Source organism: Rhineura floridana, chromosome 3 (assembly GCF_030035675.1).
Source record: "Rhineura floridana isolate rRhiFlo1 chromosome 3, rRhiFlo1.hap2, whole genome shotgun sequence".
Classification (NCBI taxonomy): Eukaryota; Metazoa; Chordata; class Lepidosauria; order Squamata; family Rhineuridae; genus Rhineura; species Rhineura floridana.
Window position 1 is genome coordinate 228,323,029 of NC_084482.1, and position 23,357 is coordinate 228,346,385.

At 45.6% G+C, this 23,357-nt stretch overlaps 1 protein-coding gene across 1 annotated transcript; it reads right to left on the reverse strand.

Moving 5' to 3' along the window:
* Positions 1-1,740: 1,740 nt before the first annotated feature.
* Positions 1,741-19,888, reverse strand: LOC133379096 (DLA class II histocompatibility antigen, DR-1 beta chain-like). The gene is made up of 5 exons (XM_061613707.1): positions 19,858-19,888; positions 4,522-4,800; positions 4,242-4,352; positions 3,522-3,545; positions 1,741-1,832 (listed from the first exon to the last, which is right to left on the reverse strand). Exons 1-5 carry the CDS (start codon positions 19,886-19,888, stop codon positions 1,741-1,743), a joined length of 537 nt encoding a protein of 178 aa, XP_061469691.1.
* Positions 19,889-23,357: the final 3,469 nt, after the last annotated feature.

The following is a 23,357-nucleotide window of genomic DNA, read 5'->3' on the forward strand; positions in this document are numbered from 1 at the left end:
CCAATTTGGCAGAAAGCCACAGATCATAAGATCTGACAATGCAAAGGAATATTTGTCTAGGGCTATGCAAGACTTTCGGCAACGAAAATTAAAAGGCACAACTCAAAATTTTTCAGCCCAATGAAATATTTATCAAATCTAGAAATACCAAAATACCGCAAAGCTTTTGCACAGATTCGCTTGGACGTCCTACACTCCGCGGTTATGGATGGCAGGCAAACCAAATTACCTTATAAAGATCGCCTATGTCTCTGTGGTGTAGAAGAAGTCGAGAATAACGCACATGTACTGTTTTCATGCCCACTATATAAGAGTGCAAGGCAACAGTTAATCATCCCTCTTCTGAGCCCTTTTCCGTATGAATCTGAATATTTGTGGATGGAACGCCTATTAGGTGACACATCTTTGAAAACAACCATTCTAGTAGCAAAGTTTAGTGTGGCTGCCCTAAAGATAAGGTCCATTTTTTAAAAAAGTTCTAACTGAAATGCAAAATTTTTTTTAATTGAACTATGTGTTACTATTTTAGTCTAGGAGAAGTATGGTACTATGAATCTGTAATATGAATCCAAGTCATTTTAATTTTGAACCCTTTTTATTAATGATACCAAAGTGTTGTATAGTGGTTACTCTCCAAATGTTTTATGTCTTGTTTTGCTGTGTATTGTGCTGACCCTGTGGTCGAATAAATAAATGATTGATTGAGCTGGTTTTTCCAGCTATTAATTCCTAGGTGGGAAGGATCTGATAATGTAGGATCGATCGAATCATATACTGATGTATCATGATTTTATGTTTTGTAGCAATTAATCACTTATGTAACCTCATTATTGAAGTGGTAAACATGCATGCTATAAAAGTGTCTTTTGTGCCCAGCATGAGTGTGCAGTCCGACACCAGCTGCTGCAGGGCGGTGTCACTGATCCACTTTCGTTGAGCATCTGTGCAAGGTACTCAATAAATTTTAACTCCTTTTAAGCAAACCTCGTGTGTCTGCATAGCCTCTCTGGTGCCATCTGACAACCTGAAGTGTGACAGAGGTGAAAGCTGCTCTTAAAAGACTTGGAAGAAACAAATCGCCAGGAGCAGATGGCCCACCAATAGAGTTGCTACAAGCTACTGAGACTGAATCTGTCCACATTTTGACAAAAATCTGTCAACAAATACGGAAAAGAAAACAATGGCCCACAGACTGGAAGTGTTCAATATACATCCCAATCAGTGGCATCACTAACATGATTTACAAGGACATTTGTCGGCCACAGCAAAACATATATGGTTAAGCTAAAAACTTCCTTTTAATGGAATGGTGAATCATGTAATTAGTTCTGCTCTTCTCAGGGGGATTGAGGGTGGGAGGGAGAGAGGGGTTAGTTTATATTTTGGAGGGTTTTTTTTAAAACATAAAATATATAATGTATAGGGTTACTACAACTTAAGGTGAATTATGTTGTAATGTTTTAAATGGAAAGGTTGGTATATGTAAAGTGTCAAGAGGTGTTCTTTAATAAAAACCCTATTATTAAAAAAAAATTATTTGCACCGTTGGGTGGAGGTCTAAAACTGTTGCAACTAAGGCTCCAGCCACGTTATACTTTTCAAAACCATTTTGAAATGGAACCAGACTGAAAGGATATTTTTGTCAACTTTTTAACCATCTTGGGAAGAAATGCCCCCCAGGCACACACGCACACACAATTTTCCTGGTCCCCGTTGCCTGGACTGAGTTAGTAAGGGGTCTCATTTGGCTTCCTGGGCCTTGGGGAGCCAGCTCACTCCCCTCTCGGCTTCTTCCCGGCTGCTGCCCTGGACCAGGTTGGGCTGCTGCACAGCTGAGGCCCAAAGGCCCAGGGACACCCACCAGATGCATTAATAGCACCCAACACCTACAGGGGCTGCTTGAGCTTTATAGGGGAGGCGGATATCAGTGTTGGCAACGAGAACTGTTTTTCCCACCAGACCCATGCCCCAAATCCACCAGAATCTGACCTTGACCCACTGGACACCATGTTTGATAACACATTTGACACCCTTGTGAGGAATTGCTTAACAAGGTGGATGACAGAAGTTTAAAGTCCTAGCAGTCATTGGTGTGTTGTATTTAAGTTTGGAACTGCAGGTAAAAATGTGTGTGTGTGGCTTTTAGATCTGAGAGAAGTACGGAGATTTTGCATTCCTAGGTGGTGTGTGTGTGTGGGGGGGGCTACTCTGAGAACAGGATGCTGGACTAGGTGGGCCTTTGCCTGATCCAGCAGGCCCTTCCTGTGATGATGATAAGATGTACTGTTTATACAAAAGTCCCTCATTGGTGAGGCAGGTGCACTCTGTGCATGCTCAGGCCATTTATTTCTGAGGCTTATAGTTCCTAATCATGTCTCCTTTGGTGGTGCTTAGCCTGCCTCACACTTTGATTGGGTAGAATAGGGGCTGCACATTTTCCTTCTCAGTCAGTCAACTGGCAAGAACCTCCTTGTTCTCTATACCTTTAAAAAACAAGCACACCAGAGGATCAGGAGACTTGACTTAGGTAAGTAAATTGGGTAATTTACTCTGGTCTCCTTTCAGTCAAAGAGGCAGACAGCTAGCCGTGGCTTACAGCGGAAAGGAAATAATAGTCAAGTAGCACTTTAGAAACTATGCATAGAAAAAGAAATGCAAACAATGAAAAATACAATATCCAAAAGTAGAATTTTGGCAAGACAGTTTCATGAAATACATAATAGCAGGGGGGGGGGGAATGAAACTGAAGTATTTGTAAAAACCACCATATTCTGAACATAAAACATCTGACATCCACTAGATTTCCCACTAGCCACTAAAATTCCCCACCGTGATTCTCCCTCCTTCCCCAAAACTCTTCCCAGAGCAACAAAAAATTAGTTTTACTTATTTATTGTAAAATATGGTTATGCCCCTTTCCCACGAAAAGTCTGTCCAAATCAATAAAAGGAGTATAAAAAAAAATCAGTACTGTACAAGACAAAAAACAAAAACAGCTTAATTCAGGGATAGCCAACCTGGTGCCCTCCGCCTGTTCCTGGACTACAACTCCCATCATCCCTCCCCACTGGCCATGTGTATGTGTGTGTGTGGGGTCCCTAATCCACCTGAGGCAAGATGTGGGGAGTGTCGGGTGAGGCACTGAGGTGGCAAGGGAGGTGGAATGGGGGGCTTGACTGGCTCCCCAGCAGAGAAGAGGAGTGAGAGGGGGCAGAAGAAGGTCCTTCTCCAGATGGACCGCAAAGGGGGCAGGAAACCCGCCTTCCCCTGAGGGCCGAATACCCGCCCTGGACTCTGCACTTGCCCCTGCGAAGGAGCTCTGCCCGACACCCTCCGGGGTGGGAAACTCTCCTGCAGACCCACTTCCAGGAGGCAAAACTGGAGTATGTGTGTGGGGGATTGGTTTTTCAATTGAAGCCCCCTCCTGCCCCATCTAGAGTCTGTGGGTGAAAAAGCAAAGCCCCCCAGGAGCTGGGGAAAGGGAGGGAGGGTGAGGGGGGAAGAGCCGAGAGAAAAGTTACCTGCAGGCTGAGGGATGGATCGCCCTGGGGGGGGAGGAGAGAAAGGCTCAGTCAGGATGGAATAGCCCTCGCCCCCGAGAGCACCCTCCCCACCCCAGATCAAAACAACACCCTCAAGGGACAACTGTTTTGTACAAAATAAAGCTCTCCCACTTCCGTCCTGTTACAGAGTGTGAAAGAGGAAGAAATGGAGAACATCCGTGATGTGGAGGGTGTGCAGGATAGAACCATGTCTCCCCAAATGACAAAAACTAGAGCGGGAGACATCTTGCCCTCTCACCTCCCCACCCCCACCCAATGCCCACAATCACACGAATCCCTCCCATTTCCCTTCACCTGCACCCTTTGGACCAGCTGTGGGTAACACAACGGCCCTTCGCTCTGCACGGAGGGAGCATTGGTTAGCTGCTGCAGTGAGATTTTTGCTCAAATGGGCAGTAAAATGGACCTGAAGAGTTCATCACAAGGACCCTGAGAGAGAAAGGCATCCAGAACCGGAAGGAGCGTTCTGTTATTCCCAAATATAAAAGGACTGAACGAGTGTCAAGAGATGCAGCATGTGATTCTGACTCTGTTTAGGCTAAACTCTGCCCACGTCTTAGACACCAAGAGGGACCTCCTAGGAGTGGAGAAGGAGCAAGGACAGGAGGGGAGTCTAGAGCCAAGCCCAGTTACCCCCAGACTCAGGACCCCCCATCAGCCCCCCACCTCCCTCATCACCTTTCTTGTTCTTCAGGTAGAGGGTGAGTCCGGTTGCCACAAAGACCAGCCCCAGCACCAGCACCACAATCCCCGTCCACATCTTGCTCTTGGCGGAGTCCGACTGTGGCTCTGGAGACACAAAGGAAAGAAAGCCTTGAGTGAGGAAAGGCAGGCCTGGGATCAGACCACAAGGGGAGTATCCTTAACCCCCATGGAGGCCTTGGCCCAGGAATGCCCCCTTCCAAAAGAGTCTGCCTCCACTCCAGAGGATTGAGAAGATGGAGAAGAGCTATCATACCCCACTGCACGGTGACGGGGCCCTCGAAGCTGGTGTGGTCCACCTGACAGGCATAGACGTCTCCATGTTCCGGCTGCACCTCCAGCATCACCTGGATCTGGAAGGTCCACTCCCCATTCCAGGTGATGTCTGTGGTCCACACTCTGGTCTCCTCCTTCCTGTTCCTGAACCACTTGATCTCGATCTTTGGTGGGAAAAAGCCGGGCACGGTGCAAATCAGCAAAGTGTTGTGCGATAAGGAGTCATCCTCTGTGGGGGTGATCTTCACCTTGGGCTGGACTGGTGGAAGGGGAGAGAGAGAAGATTTTGGGGGGGTTCAGAGACTGAGGGAGGGGTGGACCAGACTTCAAGGGAGGGAGGGTAAGAGCCCCTTCCATCCATCATCCCCAGTAGACACTCAGTGAATCCTTCCCTCCTAACACCATAACCAACCTGTTTGTTCTCTGTAAGATTTTTTTTTTAGGGGGGGGAGGAATCATCATGCTCCAGCTTCCCTTGGTGGCCAGACTAAGAGTCAAATAATACGTGATGCTCAGTTGTCTATAGCTTTTCTGGAATTTGTAAAATATCTACCCACAAACACACACACACACACACACAATTCAGCCATGTGGAGGAGGCTTCAGTTTCAAGCAGAAGACTGCTGAGGGAGGGGCTTAAGTCTTTCTGTTTGCTGTTGTTTTTAACTGTCTCCTGTGGCCACTTGTATGATTACTGTATTGTATTGTCTGTTGTTTACTTGTACACTGCTGTGAGAGCCAATGCCAAAGTGTTGTCTTGAAATATTTTTCCCTCTCTATAATAGACATATTAAACTGTTGTCACGCTGTAGTGATAATTCAGCCTCTAGGGGGTGCTCTCACTTCCCCTCCTCTTCCCCCTGCACCCATTGAGCAGTCTGTTCTGTTGGTAGGTGGCAGGGAAGGGCAAGGAAAGAGGCTGCTGTGATTGAGGATGGAATTGGGGGAGGCCTTTTTTTAACAGAAGAGAGGAGCAACTTCAGAAATGGGGTTGGGAAGTTGAAAAGGGGACTTAGTAGTTGCGTGGGGTGACGATCTGGGGGACTACCATGGGAGAACTGGGGGTGGGGAATCTGCCTGGACAGCCTCTATAAATGCACAGGATCGAGGGTCCTCATGTTTTCCCTTTTGTCTGGAGGCTGTTCAGATTCCTTATACATCCGACATGCTCATCTAAGCTTGGATGTTTAGGGACAGCAGTCATATGAATAGGCAGGCTACTGGTTGGAGATCCCTCGCAAGGATCCTTGGGATTTGGGAGATACCAGGAAAAATATTGGGGCATAAACAGTGGAGTAGTTTAAACATTTATTTCTTAAACACTTTTAGCTAAATGTATATAGTTGGCCTTACCACGTAAGTCAGAATCATACAAGTTATATTGCGATATTTGTGAAGTTACATTGAAAGGAGTCAGAATCGGCTCACCCAATATGGCTCACCCAATATGTGAGATGAACCTCAAACCTGCAACCAGTATCTTCGACCAGGCTAAAAAGCCCTGGTGAAATGCCTTGGATTTCTTGCCTTTTTATAGCCCTCCACGGGATCTGGAAGTATCATCTTTGCTTGCTACGTGGGCTACTCCAGGCAAGCCTCAGAGAAGTGTTAGTTGAATCTTGTCCCACTGGTGGGGTAGCAAGAGGAAATTGGTTGTGCTGGCTGCATGCTTAGATTCCTCCTGCTAGAGGCGATCACTCGGCCGCCATCTAGAGGAAACACCTTCCCAACAGTCTTTTCTAAAAGTCAGCTGAACACACCCTCAGGAGCTTCACCCAGCTGCGTCTGGCTTTATTCCCAGCTTCCCTTATATCTCTTTTTTTTTTACGCTTGGCAGATTGCCTAGAAAGTGAAATGCAAGCCAAGAAATTGGGGGGGGGAGAGCCCAAGTTTTGTCTAGGTGAATAAACCCTAGACTGCATTTTAGATCAGGAAGGACATATGTAGGAGCGGTGAGGGCGGCAAAAAAACAACATTTCGCCGCCACTATTCAGTCATCTCTCTCACACCCACGGGAGCTTTTTAAAGTGGTTCGTGGCCTACTTAATCCAGGCCTACAAGATACGGCAGATACATCGGTAGCTCGATGTAATAAATTTGCTGAACACTTCCAGCATAAGATCTCACGCATTCGCCGGGACTTAGACTCCTATTTAATAGCAGTTAATCCTACTGAGGTGTCCGGAGCACAGTCTTGTCATGTTTTGTTGGATGAGTTTCAGTTGGTTCAGTTCGAGGACGTGGACAAGGTGCTTGGACAGGTTCGTGCGACCACTTCGGTACTGGATCCTTGCCCCTCTTGGCTAATTAAAACTAGCAACGAAGGAACAGTTGGCTGGGCCAAGGAAGTGATTAATGCCTCTTTACGAGAGGGAGTGGTCCCTGGCTGTCTGAAAGAGGTGGCAGTGAGACCAATCTTGAAAAAACCTTCCTTGGACCCAGAGGATGTCAGCAGCTACAGACCAGTAGCCAACGTTCCGTTCCTGGGCAAGATCCTGGAACGTGTGGTTGCTGACCAGCTCCAGGCGCTATTAGATGAAACCGATTATCTAGATCCATTTCAATCGGGGTTCAGGCCTGGTTTTGGCACTGAGACTGCCTTGGTCGCCCTGTTTGATGACCTATGTCGGGAGAGAGACAGAGGGAGTGTAACTCTGTTGATTCTCCTTGACCTCTCAGCGGCTTTTGATACCATCGACCATGGTATCCTTCTGGAGAGGCTTGCGGAATTGGGAGTTGGAGGCACTGCTTGGCAGTGGTTCCGCTCCTACTTAGCGGGTCATCTCCAGAAGATAGTGCTTGGGGAACATTGCTTGACACCGTGGGTTCTCCAATGTGGGGTCCCGCAGGGTTCGGTTCTGTCTCCCATGCTTTTTAACATTTATATAAAGCCGCTGGGGGCGGTCATCAGGAGTTTTGGAGTGTGTTGTCATCAGTATGCTGATGACACGCAGCTCTACTTCTCCTTTACATCTTCTTCAGGTGAGGCAGTCGACGTGCTGAACCGTTGCCTGGCTGCGACAATGGACTGGATGAGAACTTACAAACTGAGACTCAATCCTGACAACACTGAGATGCTGTTGGTGGATGGTTTCTCTGATCAGATGGTGGATATATACCCTGTCCTGGATGGGGTTACACTCCCCCTAAAGGAACAGGTGCGTAGTCTGGGAGTCATCTTAGACTCTTCCCTCACACTTGAGGCTCATGTAGCCTCGGTGGCCCGGAATGCATTCTACCAACTTCGGTTGGTAGCCCAGCTACGTCCCTATCTGAGTAAGGAGGACCTCTCATCAGTGGTACATGCTATGGTAACCTCGCGTCTGGACTACTGCAATGCGCTTTACGTAGGGCTACCTTTGAAGACGATTTGGAAGCTACAGCTAGTGCAAAATGCGGCGGCCAGACTGCTAACAAGAACTAAGCGGTCTGAGCATATAACACCTGTGCTAGCCCGTTTGCACTGGCTTCCAATATGCTTCCGGGCCAGATTCAAAGTGTTGGTACTTACCTATAAAGCCTTATACGGCGCGGGACCACGATATCTGTCAGAACGCCTCTCCCGATATGAACCGGCCCGTACACTACGGTCTACTACGAAGGCCCTTCTCCGGGTTCCGACTCATAGGGAAGCCCGGAGAGTGGTGACAAGATCTAGGGCCTTCTCAGTGGTGGCCCCCGAACTATGGAATGGTCTCCCCGAGGAGGTGCGCCTGGCGCCGACACTATCATCTTTTCGGTGCCAGGTTAAAACCTTTCTCTTCTCTGAGGCATTTTAATTCCTGTTAATTCTAAATTATTATATTTTGATTTTAGACTGTACAGTTTTGTGTACAGTTTTGTGTTATTTTTATTGTATTTTTAATGTTCACCGCCCAGAGAGCTGTTGCTAGTCGGGCGGTATATAAGCTTAATTAAATAAATAAATAAATAAAAATAAATATGATATATACTGACTCATGGCATCTCCCAAAGAACCCTGTGAGGTGTAGTTAATGCTAAGAGTTGCTAGGAGAGGCTCTGTTCCCCTCACAGAGCTTCAATCAAAGCAGCTGAGTGTTAAACCACTCTGGCTACTGAACCTCTGTCAGGGGCATAGGAGTCTCCTCTCAGCACCCTTCACAAAATACACTTCCCAGGATTCCTTGGGGGAAGCCATGACTGTCTGAAGTGAAATAAACGTCTGGTGTGGATGTGGCCCCCTGATTAGCCAAGCCCAGCAGCTGTGAGTTTGGCTTTTAGGACACTGAGAGTTGGTTCTTACTGAGCATGCCCGACATTATCATTGAGTTCAATGTAACATTTCTTAAATTAATTAAAGATCAGCTAGGCATTTTTTTTTACCTTTAAAACTGCAGAAGATGAAGGTCAGAGTATGGGGCAAGGTCAGTAAGAGCATTACAGGTACTCTGTGAACATGGCTGATTTTTAATTAATTTCAACAGATTATGAGAACCCTGACAGAAAAAAGTCTAAAAGGGGTCTGGTTTTCCCTCTCTCTTTTTACACTTTGAACTCTTGATTCTCTCTGACTGTTTCGTGTATTGCCATGAAAATTTAGAGGGTTGTCAAGCAAGTGTTTCTGAGTTCAGGACTATAAGTTTTGTAAGGTTTTGTTTTGAAATGAGCTTATGGGAAGCATCAGAATGGCATGGGGGGTATTTTCCATTTAACATTGCGGAATGCAAAAAATCCACGCTGGCTAAAGTATACAGCCACTCTCATGGCTGTATAAAAAAGAACCTTGCTAGATCAGGCCAAAGATCCATTGTGATGCATATACATATGTAAATGAAAAGCACTTTGAGGACCAATTTATTGGGCCGAAATATGGCACATACATTTTCATAACATTAAATAAACAAAAACTGGTCCAGCATCTTCTTCCCACTGTAGAGACCAACTAGATGCCCCAACTGGAAGTAGGACAGGAGTGCAAAAGCCTCATCTCCTGCTCAGGTTTCCCAGCGAGTGGGATTCAGAGATGCCTCTGATCATGGAGGAAATACAATCAGCCATCTTGACTGGCAGCTTTTACCTCTTTTCAGCAGCCGCTAAAATCATTTTTCTTTAGGCAAGCCTATCCAGGCATGTAGAAGCTATTGTGTTTTTAAATCTGTTTTTAACTCATTGTTGGTTTCATTATTTTGAATGTTTTTAAATACCTGTCTTTAACTTTTTAAATTCTTTCAGTAAACTGCTTTGATATTTTTTTACAATAAAACAGTATATAAATATTGTAAATAAAATACTGTACATAAATACATTTTGGAGTCACTGTGGCCCTTGAGTCTCTCTTCACACTTTGAGGAATAAAACTGTTAAAACTGGAGGAAGAAATAGCAATAATTTAGGATATGCAGACGATACCATACTACTAGCAGAAAGCAGTAATGATTTGAAACGAATGCTGATAAAAATTAAAGAGGAAAGCACAAGAGCAGACTACAGCTGAACATCAAGAAGACTAAAGTAATGTCAAGAGAAGATTTATGTAACTTTACAGTTGACAATGAGGACATTGAACTTGTCAAGGATTATCAGTACCTTGGCACAGTCATTAATCAAAATGGAGACAACAGTCAAGAAATCAGAAGAAGGCTAGGACTGGGGAGAGCAACTGTGAGAGAACTCGAAAATGTCATCAAATTTAAAGGTATATCACTAAACATTAAAGTCAGGATCATTCAGACCATGGTATTCCTGATCTCTATGTGTGGATGTGAAAGTTGTACAGTGAAAAAAGTGGATAAGAGAAAAATCAACTCGTTTGAAATGTGGTGTTGGAGGAGAGCTTTGCGTATACCATGGACTTCAGAAAAGACCAATAAATTATATTAATTTATATAATAAATATAATAATAAATTTATAAATTTAAGGGGGAGTTATATCTTTGCCCAGTCTGGGAACGGACTGCCAAGGCCGTTGCTATGGTAACCATCGCGATAAACTGGGAAAAGTTCTAGCAGCTATCTGTGTTAAGCTGTGTTCTTCTGAATATTGCCTCTGAACTGAGAGGTTCTCTTCTGTGTTTACCTTTGAAGAGAGATGTACCGGAAGGGGGGTGACTGAAGAAACTCTACATGTATTTACTCTTAAGCCTTTGGCCATAATGTCTTAATAAAGACTCTTAACATGCTCTAATACTCTGAAGAAGTTTCTTGCTCAACTTAACTCCAACGTAATGTATGCTGTTTCACGCAACAACGCACACACGTCAACAGGTCCGCCAGCTGCGTCCGTTTCTGGAGATGCCTGAATTGACTAAGGTGGCACACGCCCTGGTTACATCCCGGTTGGACTACTGCAATGCACTCTATGTTGGGCTGCCCTTGAAGACTGTTCGGAAGCTAAAATTGGTTCAATGTGCTACAGCTAGGTTGCTGACCGGGGCTAGTTTTCGTGTTCACATGACTCCCCTGTTACAGCAACTTCATTGGTTGCCAATTTGCTTCTGGACCCAATTCAAGGTGCTGGTGATGTCCTTTAAAGCCCTTCACGGCTTGGGCCCTGTCTATCTGTCCGATCGATTGTCTGTTTACAAATCCCCCCATCCCTTGAGATCCGCTAATGATTTTCTTCTTACAATTCCTCCAGTTTCACTAGTTCATCTTTCAGGGACTAGAGATAGAGCATTCTCAGCTGTTGCTCCTAGACTCTGGAACTCGTTACCTGTGGACATACGTTAAGAACATAAGAACATAAGAAGAGCCTGCTGGATCAGGCCAGTGGCCCATCTAGTCCAGAATCCTGTTCTCACAGTGGCCAACCAGGTGCCTCAGGGAAGCCCGCAAGCAGGACCTGAGTGCAAGAACACTCTCCCCTCCTGAGGCTTCCGGCAACTGGTTTTCAGAAGCATGCTGCCTCTGACTAGGGTGGCAGAGCACAGCCATCGTGGCTAGTAGCCACTGATAGCCCTGTCCTCCATGAATATGTCTAATCTTCTTTTAAAGCCATCCAAGCTGGTGGCCATTACTGCATCTTGTGGGAGCAAATTCCATAGTTGAACTATGCGCTGAGTAAAGAAGTACTTCCTTTTGTCTGTCCTGAATCTTCCAACATTCAGCTTCTTTGAATGTCCACGAGTTCTAGTATTATGAGAGAGGGAGAAGAACTTTTCTCTATCCACTTTCTCAATGCCATGCATAATTTTATACACTTCTATCATGTCTCCTCTGACCCGCCTTTTCTCTAAACTAAAAAGCCTGCATCTTCGCTTTGTCATTTTGCCGCCTGGTTAAAACGTTTTTATTCTGGGTTGCATTTAATTTAAATGAATAATTAGAGTTTCTAAGTATTGGATTGGGCTAACTGTGACCTCTAAATACAGAGATTGTAATTTTATTGTTGTATTTGTGCTTTTATCTATATGTTTTATTATGTTGTTCGTTGCTCTGAGTTTCTGTGAAAATAGAGCAGCTTATAAATATTTTAATAAATAAATAATAAATAAATAGATTCAACTGTCATCATTCCATTTATACTCCCAGCCATTCAAACGCTCAGCCAATCATCCAGCATTCTACTGCTCATGTACTCCCCCCTCCTTTTTCACTCCACTTACCATATGTCTTCTATATAACCAGCACTTACCATATTTACAATATAAGCAGGAACATTGCAGGGCCTCCCTGAGGGGAGGACGGAGAAGATGTGGCATAAGTGCACAGCGGTGCCATCAAAAAATCCAGATTCTGAGCTCATAAGAAGCAGGATCTGGAGATAATTTATGCTAAATAGGGACTCTTTCACTTTTACATAATTTATTCTGCTTCTGCCACCTGTGGGGCACAGTAAGGTGCTCAGTCCAGGGAGGGGAGGGGTGGGGTGGGGGCCATCTTGCCCAGAAGGTGCTCAGATCTCAGTTCTGACCTTTCAGTCCATTGGGTCACACCTGAGCCAGGTATCAAAGAGGGCCACTTTACTAGTTTCGAGACAGGGACCTGTGCCCAATCCTGTCTCCACATCACCTGGAGCCTCTGTCTGATCACAGGCATCCCTAAGACAGCATGTATGACAATGGTGTGCTCTGGTTTTAAGTGCACACATTTAGAAAGACAGTGCAAATATTGCCAGGATAGTGGCCATATTCCCAATTCCAAAGAAAGGAGATCCCAGGGAAGGCGTATTGCCTTAATATCAAACCCTCCGGACAGGGTGGAATCATCGGAGGCCCGCTGTAATCAGTTTGCCGATCACTTCCAGAATAAGATCTCATGTATCCGCCGGGACCTAGACTCTCAAGTTATAGCAGTAGATCCTAGTGAGGTGTCCGGAGCACAGTCTTGTCCTGTTTTGTTGGATGAGCTTCAGTTGGTTCAACTCGAGGACGTGGACAAGGTGCTTGGACAGGTACGTGCAACCACTTCGGTACTGGATCCTTGCCCCTCCTGGCTGATAAAAACTAGCAGGAATGGAACAGGTAGCTGGGCCAAGGAAGTGATAAATGCCTCTTTACGAGAGGGAGTGGTCCCGGGCTGTCTGAAAGAGGCAGTGGTGAGACCACTCCTGAAAAAGCCTTCCTTGGACCCAGACAATTTTAACAGCTACAGGCCAGTGGCGAATGTTCCATTCCTGGGCAAGGTCTTGGAACGGGTGGTTGCTGGCCAGCTCCAGGCGCTATTGGATGAAACTGATTATCTAGATCCATTTCAATCGGGTTTTAGGCCCGGTTTTGGCACTGAGACAGCCTTGGTCGCCCTGTACGATGACCTATGTCGGGAAAGAGACAGAGGGAGTGTAACTCTGTTGATTCTCCTTGATCTCTCAGCGGCTTTTGATACCATCGACCATGGTATCCTTCTGGAGAGGCTCGCGGAGTTGGGAGTTGGAGGTACTGCTTGGCAGTGGTTCCGCTCCTATTTGGCGGGTCGTCTCCAGAAGGTAGTGCTTGGGGAACATTGCTCGACACCGCGGGCTCTCCAATATGGGGTCCCACAGGGGTCAGTTTTGTCCCCCCTGCTTTTTAATATCTACATGAAGCCGTTGGGAGAGGTCATCAGGAGTTTTGGAGTGCGTTGTCATCAGTATGCTGATGACACGCAGCTCTACTTCTCCTTTTCATCTTCTTCAGGTGAGGCTGTCGATTTGCTGAACCGTTGCCTGGCCTCGACAATGGACTGGATGAGAGTTAACAAACTGAAGCTCAATCCAGACAAGACTGAGATGCTGTTGGTGGACGGGTTCTCTGATCGGATGGTGGATATATACCCTGTCCTAGACGGGGTTACACTCCCCCTAAAGGACCGGGTTCGTAGTCTGGGAGTCTTTTTAGACTCTTCCCTCTCACTTGAGGCTCAAGTAGCCTCGGTGGTTAGGAATGCGTTTTACCAACTTCGGTTGGTAGCCCAGCTACGTCCCTATTTGAGTAAAGAGGACCTTACATCAGTGGTACATGCTCTGGTAACCTCACGTTTGGATTACTGTAATGCGCTTTACGTAGGGCTACCTTTGAAGACTGTTCGGAAGCTACAACTAGTGCAAAATGCGGCAGCCAGATTGCTGACAAGGACCAAGCGGTCCGAGCATATAACACCTGTTCTGGCCAGCTTGCACTGGTTGCCAATATGTTTCCGGGCTAGATTCAGAGTGTTGGTATTAACCTATAAAGCCTTATACGGTGCGGGACCACGATACCTTGCGGAACGCCTCTTCCGATATGAACCGGCCCGTGCACTACGTTCTGCTACGAAGGCCCTCCTCCGGGTTCCAACTCACAGGGAGGCCCGGAGGGTGATGACAAGATCTAGGGCCTTCTCAGTGGTGGCCCCCGAACTATGGAACAGTCTCCCTGAGGAAGTACGCCTGGCGCCGACTCTGCTTTCCTTCCGGCGCCAGGTCAAAACCTTCCTATTCTCTGAAGCATTTTAAGTTACATTGATCTAATTTTAATAATGTTTATTGTATTGTTGATTGTATTTTAATATTATTTTGTTATTCATTGTATTTTTATACTATTTTATGTTCACCGCCCAGAGAGCTATCGCTAGTCGGGCGGTATATAAATTTAATAAATAATAATAATAATAATAATAATAATAATAATATCCCATGCAAGTAAAGTAATGCTCAAGATTCTACAACAAAGGCTCTTACCATATATAGAGCCAGGGCCACATTATGACTTTCATGGGCCTTGAGCACTTTTGCCTTCGTGAGCCCCTCCCACCATAAATAATATCAATATTAAAAATTATTTTTATATAACTTTAAATGCTTCAAAATTTTATTTTTTTCTGATTTAGGCAAAATTTAACAGATTTTCATGGGCCGTAAACGTTTCATTTTTTTCTGATGTGAGAAAAAAAGTAAAACATTTTCTTCGAGCCTAAAAGTTTATTTTTCTTCTTATTTTAAAAGAAATTAAAACATTTCCCTGGGCCTCTAAAAGTATCATGGGCCCTACGCACTGTGCCTACTGTGCCTAATGGATAAGTCGGCCCTGTTATGGAGAAATGCCAGATGTCCAAGCTGGATTTAGAAAGGGAAGAGACACCACAGATAGTATTGCAAACATATGTTGGATAATGGAACGGACCAAGGAATTTCAGAAGGAAATCACCCTGTTCTTCATAGATTACAGCAAAGCCTTTGACTGTGTAGATCATGAAAAACTATGGAATGCTTTAAAAGTAATGGGGGTGCCACAGCATCTGATTTTCCTGATGTACAACCTATACTCTGCAGAAGAGGCTACTGTAAGGACAGAATATGGAGAAACCAATTGGTTCCCCATCAGAAAGGGTGTGAGACAGGGGTGTATTTTATCACCCTATTTATTTAATCTGTATGCAGAACATATCATACGGAAAGCTGGATTGGACCAAGATGAAGGAGGTGTGAAAATTGGAGGGAGAAATATCAATAATTTAAGATATGCAGACGATACCATACTACTAGCAGAAACCAGTAATGATCTGAAACGAATGCTGATGGAAGTTATAGAGGAAAGCACAAAAGCAGGACTACAGCTGAACATCAAAAAGACTAAAATGATGACAACAGAAGATTTATGTAACTTTACAGTTGACAATGAGGACATTGAACTTGTCAAGGATCAATACCTTGGCACAGTCATTAACCAAAATGGAGACAATAGTCAAGAAATCAGAAGAAGACTAGGACTGGGGAGGGCAGCTGTGAGAGAACTAGAAAAAATGTCCTCAAATGCAAAGATGTATCACTGAACACCAAGTCAGGATCATTCAGACCATGGTATTCCTGACCTCTATGTGTGGATGTGAAAGTTGGACAGTGAAAAAAGCGCGTAATAAAAACCAAGAAAAATAAATATAAATTGACTTAAAGGACTTACAGCATTCACTTCACTGTATGTTACTAAAAGATGTTCATTTACCCTCTGCAGGTGCTTTAAAAGTTGGAGGGCACCTTCCCTATTTGTGTGTGTGTGTGTTTTGCAGATATAAGTAATCCTGTTCCAAGTGTGCAAAGAGCTTCAGTCGCCTCTCCCTGCTAGGGTCGCATCAAAGGATGCATGCAGGGGAGAAACCATGGAAACGCTGTTTGCAAAAAGCGCTTTGGCGACAGCGCGCAGTAGGAACCTCCGCGCCTGCGCCCTGGATTTGCACAAGGGGCAGAGCAGGCAAGACGTTTGCCCAGAGCGCCGCTGGGATTCAGTCCTCCAGCGGTGGAAGGAACTGAGCTCTGTTTCCTAGAGAGGCAGGATGTTGTCATGACAATGGGAGGGAGGGAGACAAGAGTGAAGTAAGGAAGCAAAGAGGATTGATTGATTTCCGAGGAGGAGGAGGAGGAGGAGGAGGAAGGAGGCTGGATCGTGGCGAGGACGGAAGACAAAGAGAAAGGTGCAGCGGTGGGGGGGCGAAAGGGTCAGGAGTTTGCCTTTGGGGGGTGAAAAACGGGGGAGATCCTCCCCCTACATCTCCCCCGGGAATTCATGGGGGGGAGTCGCATGCATGCAACCCAGCTGCAACATTGGGGGCCGAACAGCTGCAGCGCTTCCATTGCACGATCCTCGTTGAAGCGCCCTCTCCCCAGGAGTGGGGGTGGGAAGAGAGGTCCTGGTGCAGAGAAGACCCCCGGGTGTCGGGGCTAGGAAAGCCGGCCTACCTCACTGGGCTGGTGTGTGAGGAGAAAAGGGGAGCAGGAGCAGGTGTCCCCCTCCCCCCAAACGCCTTGAACAAGAAAGCAGACCAAAAAAGAGAGAGTAAGCAAGCGAATAAGTAAGCAATATTTTCCCTACGTACAAACGGGGCTATTTTATTGTTCGTTCTGTCCACAGTGTGTTCCTGGGAGCCCATTTCTGCCCTGCGGTAGTTCCTGAGAGGAAACATGCTTTTTGTAGAATCATAGAGTTGGAAGGGGCCTGTAAGACCATCCAGTCGAACCCCCAGCTCAGTGCTTACCCTCTCCCCCAAATGCACTTTGCCTCTTATTGGGATCTCCTCAATCGTCCCCCCCATTGTAGATTCTCTCTCTCTCTCTCTCTCTCTCTCTCTCTCTCTCTCTCTCTCTCTCTCTCTCTCTCTCTCTCTCTCTCTCTCTCTCTCTCACACACACACTCACACACACACACGCAGAGAGAGAGAGAGAGAGAGAGAGAGACGTTAGGACAATCATCTCTTTGCCTTCCTGACCTTACAACATCGTTGCTGCTGCTGAAGATTGGGGACGGTGAAATGAGCCTCCATTTCCCACTTTGGGGCCCTTGGAGGAAGGTCTGAATAAACATATGTGGCCAGCAAATAAGCTCATCTCAGTCATCCAAACTGCAGCCCTGCAAGGTAGACAAGAAGGGTGTCAGCCTCCCGCTTTGCACCCCAGCTGCTCACTTTAGAGAAGAGGCTTGTTTTATTTCATTATAAGTAATCATCAGAAAGTCATTTGCTTCAGGAACTGGGAAGAGTGGTCAGGGATGATATTATTGAAAATTGGCTGTGTTTTTGTGAGCTTCGTGGAAACAGAGGAAGGTGCCTTATGTTGACTTGGTCCACCTAGCTCAGTATTGTCTGCACTGACTGGCAGCTGCTGTCCCGGTTTTCAAGCAGCGTGCCTTTCCTAGCCCTGCCTGGAGGTGCTGCTGGCAATTAAACCCAGGACTCTTTGCATGCAAGGCAAATGTCCTTCACCTAAATGGCTGTGTAGAGAAGTTCTGGATTTGAGGCTAAAGTTTTGCTCTTTTGGGGAATGGGTCAAGGTAAATGCCCTTTCTGCTTACGGCGTCCACAGCCCTCCAGTTTCAAAACCAGCCGTGGGAACCCTTTCTGGCTGTGCAGGCCGGATCCTTACTGGGCCCTCGCCTCAGGATCCAACTCGGACACGTGGGAGGAGCTCTTTGAATGCTGTGAATGATTCAAGCACACCCTGTTGCCCCTTCCCCTTTCAAGCTGGATGCAATGGTCTGTGCAGAAGAGGCCGTCTCTTGAGCAGAGGGCATTTTCTTCTTGCAGGGTCCAGTGACCTTTGAGGAGGAGGAGGCAGCAGCTGTGCATTTCACGGAGGAGGAGTGGGTCTGCTGGATCCGGGCCAAAGTGTTCCGCACAGGGAAGCCATGGAGGAGAATTATGAGATTGGAGCCTCTTTCAGTAAGGAGACACATTTTCATGACTGATAGATGTTGAAGGGCATTTGCGCCAATGATGTGTGGAGTGGGAAGTCAGTTCCCTATCAGGGATTCTGGGAGCTGTAGTCCAAACTCCACAGTGGGAATTGCTGCTCTGTTGGCGCTTGGGAGAGTCCTCTCTCCCTCTCCCTCCCTCCCTCCCTCCCTCCCTCTGCCCAGTTTATGCCTTTGGAGCCTAGGAAGAGACGGAGGTGGCAGCTTGCAGAATCAATGTGGGCACCTCTGTGCTTGCACCAGTCTGTGAGCAGGAATGGTGTCTGCCTGGATCCTGCCCCCACACGTTGCAGCTGAAGTCCTTTCCAGTTCTCAAGTCAGCCCTAGTGCAGTTTCTGTAAGAATGTTGCTGCATTGCACATATTGTTGTGCCTTCCGGTTGAGGAAGATTCTCTGGAGAAGCTCTGGAAATAGATGCCACTGAAGAAGACTTGCTTCAAGTCGAAACATGTTTGACAAATTATTTGAGATGTGTTGTGCATTTTATCTTTGCATTTTATATTTCTGTATTAGTATATCTTCATTTTATTGCCAGGATATACATACTGTCTACAGAGCTAGCAGTTCACATCACAATCTGTGTGGTAAATTGCATGTGCATTAGAAATTGGACATTACTGTGTATTCAGCCATAGAATATATTTTCCGTCATTCATATCTTCATATATTTTTCAGAATCATACCATGACTTAGACCTTCACTTTATGTGCTTTTGCATATTTTGTCTAATTCAGCATCTGCGTGGTTGGTACCAGAGATGGATTATGGGGAGAAGGGGGTGGGGGAGAAACGCTCTCTCTGACAAATTTCTCACTCCCCCACCCATGCACCCCCATTTCTGGAGCCCTTTCGATATGCAAATTATAACTGAATCATAAACTGGAAGTTAAAATTAAGCTGCCATCCCAAACATGCTTGCGTCAAAGTTGACTCCATCAAAATCAATAGGACGTTTTTCAGAGGAAATGCATTTAGGAAGGGAGCATTTATTTATACGCAACACACCATCATTTCCCTTTCAGAGATCCAAACCATATGCTCTGGCCCTTTTCTGTCTCTTCCCGATGCCAGCATTGATATTTGCATATACATTCTCAAGCTACGACACTGAAAAGCTTATGGGAGCATTTCTGGCTACACAAATATCTTGTGGTGGCTTCACTCTTAATCTGCATGGAGAAAGGTTTCCTCCAGAAGTGTAAATGTGACGTGCAGCCTTGGCTCCCTTTCGGAGGAGGAGGAGGAGGAGGGTGGAGCTCTCAGGGCTGGTTTTCACTTTCTTTGTGAAGAGATGATGTTGTCCAAATGAAAACATATGGGTTGGCTGAGTTCCACCGTGCCCTCCCCATCAGGCAGTTCAGGTTGGGCATCATATCCAGTGAGTGCATGTTCCCAAGTGCCAGGCTGACCTTGCTGGGACCACACAGCCCTGTCCTCTTCAGGGGGTGCAGGAGTTAACAAACAATCCCTCCTCTTAGCTACAAATGGCTTGACTTGGAATGGCTGAATATCTTGTGGTCAAAAGTAATAGTCCTGTCTGTTTCCTTGGAAGAATTAGACCTCAATTCCTGTTGGGAAGATGGAGAGGATCTTCTTATGCAGGTTCCCAAAGAGGAGGAGACCTCAGCAGGTTGGTGCTTAGCTGTGCTGTGGGGGCCCTTTTCGTCTGGGAATTGAAGCATTTTTCCGTTCCTGAGTAATATCATCCAGGGGAGAGTCACCCATCAGGCGGTGAATTCTCCTGGTGGACATCTCGGATGGTTATAAAAGGGGCTAAGAAAAATGGCTTCATGCCCAGTCTGTGTCTGTTGGAATTACTTTTTAATATGTTTTGGTTTTAATATATTTTAAACCCTGTTTTTAATGGTGTGTGTGGGAGTGTTTTTAGTGTTTTCGCTTGCCACCCTGGGCTCCTACTGGGAGGAAGGGTGGGATATAAATCTAAATAAATAAATAAATGCATGGAAGAGAAGGCTCTCAAGAGCCATCAGTCCTGATGTTTATGGGCCACCTCCGGAATTGGGGAAAGAGCAGCAGGAGATGAGCTCTTGCCTTTCTTAGCTTTGAGGTTGTAGAAATTGTTTGATATGGAATCCCTGACTTTTTATGTTGTGGTTAAAAGTAACTTCCCTTGTCTGTTTCCTTGAAAGAACGAGACCTCGCTTCCTGTAAGGAAGAAGGAGAAAGTCTGTTTATCCAGGTCGTCAAAGAAGAGGAGGAGACCTCAGCAGGTTGGTGCTTAGCTGTGCTATGGAGCCCCTTTTGGTCTGGGAATGGAAGCATTTTTCCATTCCTGAGTAATGTCATCCAGGGGAGAGTCGCCCATCAGGTGGTGGACATCCCGGATGGCTTAAAAAAGGGAGCTGGAGAAATGCATGGAAGAGAAGGCTCTCAAGGGCTACAAGTCATGATGGCTGTAGCCTTCTGTCCTTGTTTTTTTAAAAAGATGTTTTGTTTTAAAGGTGATTTCGGTGCTTCATCATTTTTTGCCCCCCCGGATTCTCTTTGGAAGGAAGGACAGGATATAAATTTTATTAGTATAATTAGGACTGATTCTGGAATTCCCATACACATCAATTCAGGCCCTGTGGATGTGCTGGACTAGATATTCCTTTGGTTTGATCAAGCTCATCTAAGAACATATGAACATAAGAAGAGCCTGCTGGATCAGGCCAGTGGCCCATCTAGTCCAGCATTCTGTTCTCACAGTGGCCAACCAGGTGCCTCAGGGAAACCCGCAAGCAGGACCCGAGTGCAAGAACACTCTCCCCTCCTGAGGCTTCCGGCAACTGGTTTTCAGAAGCATGCTGCCTCTGAGTAGGGTGGCAGAGCACAGCCATCATGGCTAGTAGCCATTGATAGCCCTGTCCTCCATGAATTTGTCTAATCTTCTTTTAAAGCCATCCAAGCTGGTGGCCATTACTGCATCTTGTGGGAGCAAATTCCATAGTTTAACTATGCGCTGAGTAAAGAAGTACTTCCTTTTGTCTGTCCTGAATCTTCCAACATTCAGCTTCTTTGAATGTCCACGAGTTCTAGTATTATGAGAGAGGGAGCAGAACTTTTCTCTATCCACTTTCTCAATGCCATGCATAATTTTATACACTTCTATCATGTCTCCTCTGACCCGCCTTTTCTCTAAACTAAAAAGCCCCAAATGCTGCAACCTTTCCTCATAAGGGAGTCGCTCCATCCCCTTGATCATTCTGGTTGCCCTCTTCTGAACCTTTTCCAACTCTAGAATATCCTTTTTGAGATGAGGCGACCAGAACTGTACACAGTATTCCAAATGCGGCCGCACCATAGATTTATACAACGGCTTTATGATATCGGCTGTTTTATTTTCAATACCTTTCCTAATTATCGCTAGCATGGAATTTGCCTTTTTCACAGCTGCTGCACACTGGGTCGACATTGTCATCGTGCTGTCCACTACAACCCCGAGGTCTCTCTCCTGGTCGGTCACCGCCAGTTCAGACCCCATGAGCGTATATGTGAAATTAAGATTTTTTGCTCCAATATGCATAATTTTACACTTGTTTATATTGAATTGCATTTGCCATTTTTCCACCCATTCACTCAGTTTGGAGAGGTCTTTTTGGAGCTCTTCGCAATCCCTTTTTGTTTTAACAACCCTGAACAATTTAGTGTCATCAGCAAACTTGGCCACTTCACAGCTCACTCCTAATTCTAGGTCATTAATGAACAAGTAGAAAAGTACAGGTCCCAATACCGATCCTTGAGGGACTCCACTTTCTACAGCCCTCCATTGGGAGAACTGTCCATTTATTCCTACTCTCTGCTTTCTGCTTCTTAACCAATTCCTTATCCACAAGAGGACCTCTCCTGTTATTCCATGACTGGTAAGCTTCCTCAGAAGCCTTTGGTGAGGTACCTTGTCAAACGCTTTTTGAAAGTCTAAGTACACTATGTCCACTGGATCACCTCTATCTATATGCTTGTTGACACTCTCAAAGAATTCTAATAGGTTACTGAGACAGGACTTTCCCTTGCAGAAGCCAGCAATTTCACCTTTGAGTTCTTTGAGAACTCTCGGGTGGATGCCATCCGGGCCCGGTGATTTGTCAGTTTTTATATTGTCCATTAAGCTTAGAACTTCCTCTCTCGTTACCACTATTTGTCTCAGTTCCTCAGAATCCCTTCCTGCAAATGTTAGTTCAGGTTCAGGGATCTGCCCTATATCTTCCACTGTGAAGACAGATGCAAAGAATTCATTTAGCTTCTCTGCAATCTCCTTATCGTTCTTTAGTACACCTTTGACTCCCTTATCATCCAAGGGTCCAATTGTCTCCCTAGATGGTCTCCTGCTTTGAATGTATTTATAGAATTTTTTGTTGTTGGTTTTTATGTTCTTAGCAATGTGCTCCTCAAATTCTTTTTTAGCATCCCTTATTGTCTTCTTGCATTTCTTTTGCCAGAGTTTGTGTTCTTTTTTATTTTCTTCATTCGGACAAGACTTCCATTTTTTGAAGGAAGACTTTTTGCCTCTAAGTGCTTCCTTGACTTTGCTCGTTAACCATGCTGGCAACTTCTTGGCCCTGGCGGTACCTTTTCTGATCTGCGGTATGCACTCCAGTTGAGCTTCTAATATAGTGTTATTAAACAACTTCCAAGCATTTTCGAGTGATGTGACCCTCTGGACTTTTTTTTTCAGCTTCCTTTTTACCAATCCCCTCATTTTTGTGAAGTTTCCTCTTTTGAAGTCAAATGTGACCGTGTTGGATTTTCTTGGCAATTGGCCAGTTACATGTATGTTTAATTTAATAGGACTGTGGTCACTGCTTCCAATCGGTTCAACAACACTTACATCTCGCACCAGGTCCCGGTCCCCACTGAGGATTAAGTCCAGGGTTGCCGTCCCTCTGGTCGGTTCCATGACCAACTGATCTAGGGAATAGTCATTTAGAATATCTAGAAACTTTGCTTCTTTGTCATGACTGGAACACATATGCAGCCAGTCTATGTCCAGGTAGTTGAAGTCACCCACTACTACCACATTTCCTAGTTTGGATGCTTCCTCAATTTCATATCTCATCTCAAGGTCTCCCTGAGCATTTTGATCAGGGGGACAATAGATCATTCCCAGTATTAAGTCCCTCCTGGGGCATGGTATCACCACCCACAACGATTCTGTGGAGGAGTCTGCCTCTTTTGGGGTTTCGAGCTTGCTGGATTCAATGCCTTCTTTCATGTATAGAGC

Coding starts and splice junctions, on each gene's coding strand:
- LOC133379096 (XM_061613707.1), bottom strand. CDS start 19,888: ATGTCCACCAGGAGAATTCACCGCCTGATGG. Junction 3,546..4,241: donor CTACCTGAAGAACAAGAAAG/GTGATGAGGGAG, acceptor CTCCCCCCCCAG/GGCGATCCATCCCTCAGCCT. Junction 1,833..3,521: donor ATCCATCCCTCAGCCTGCAG/GTAACTTTTCTC, acceptor TTTGGGCCTCAG/CTGTGCAGCAGCCCAACCTG.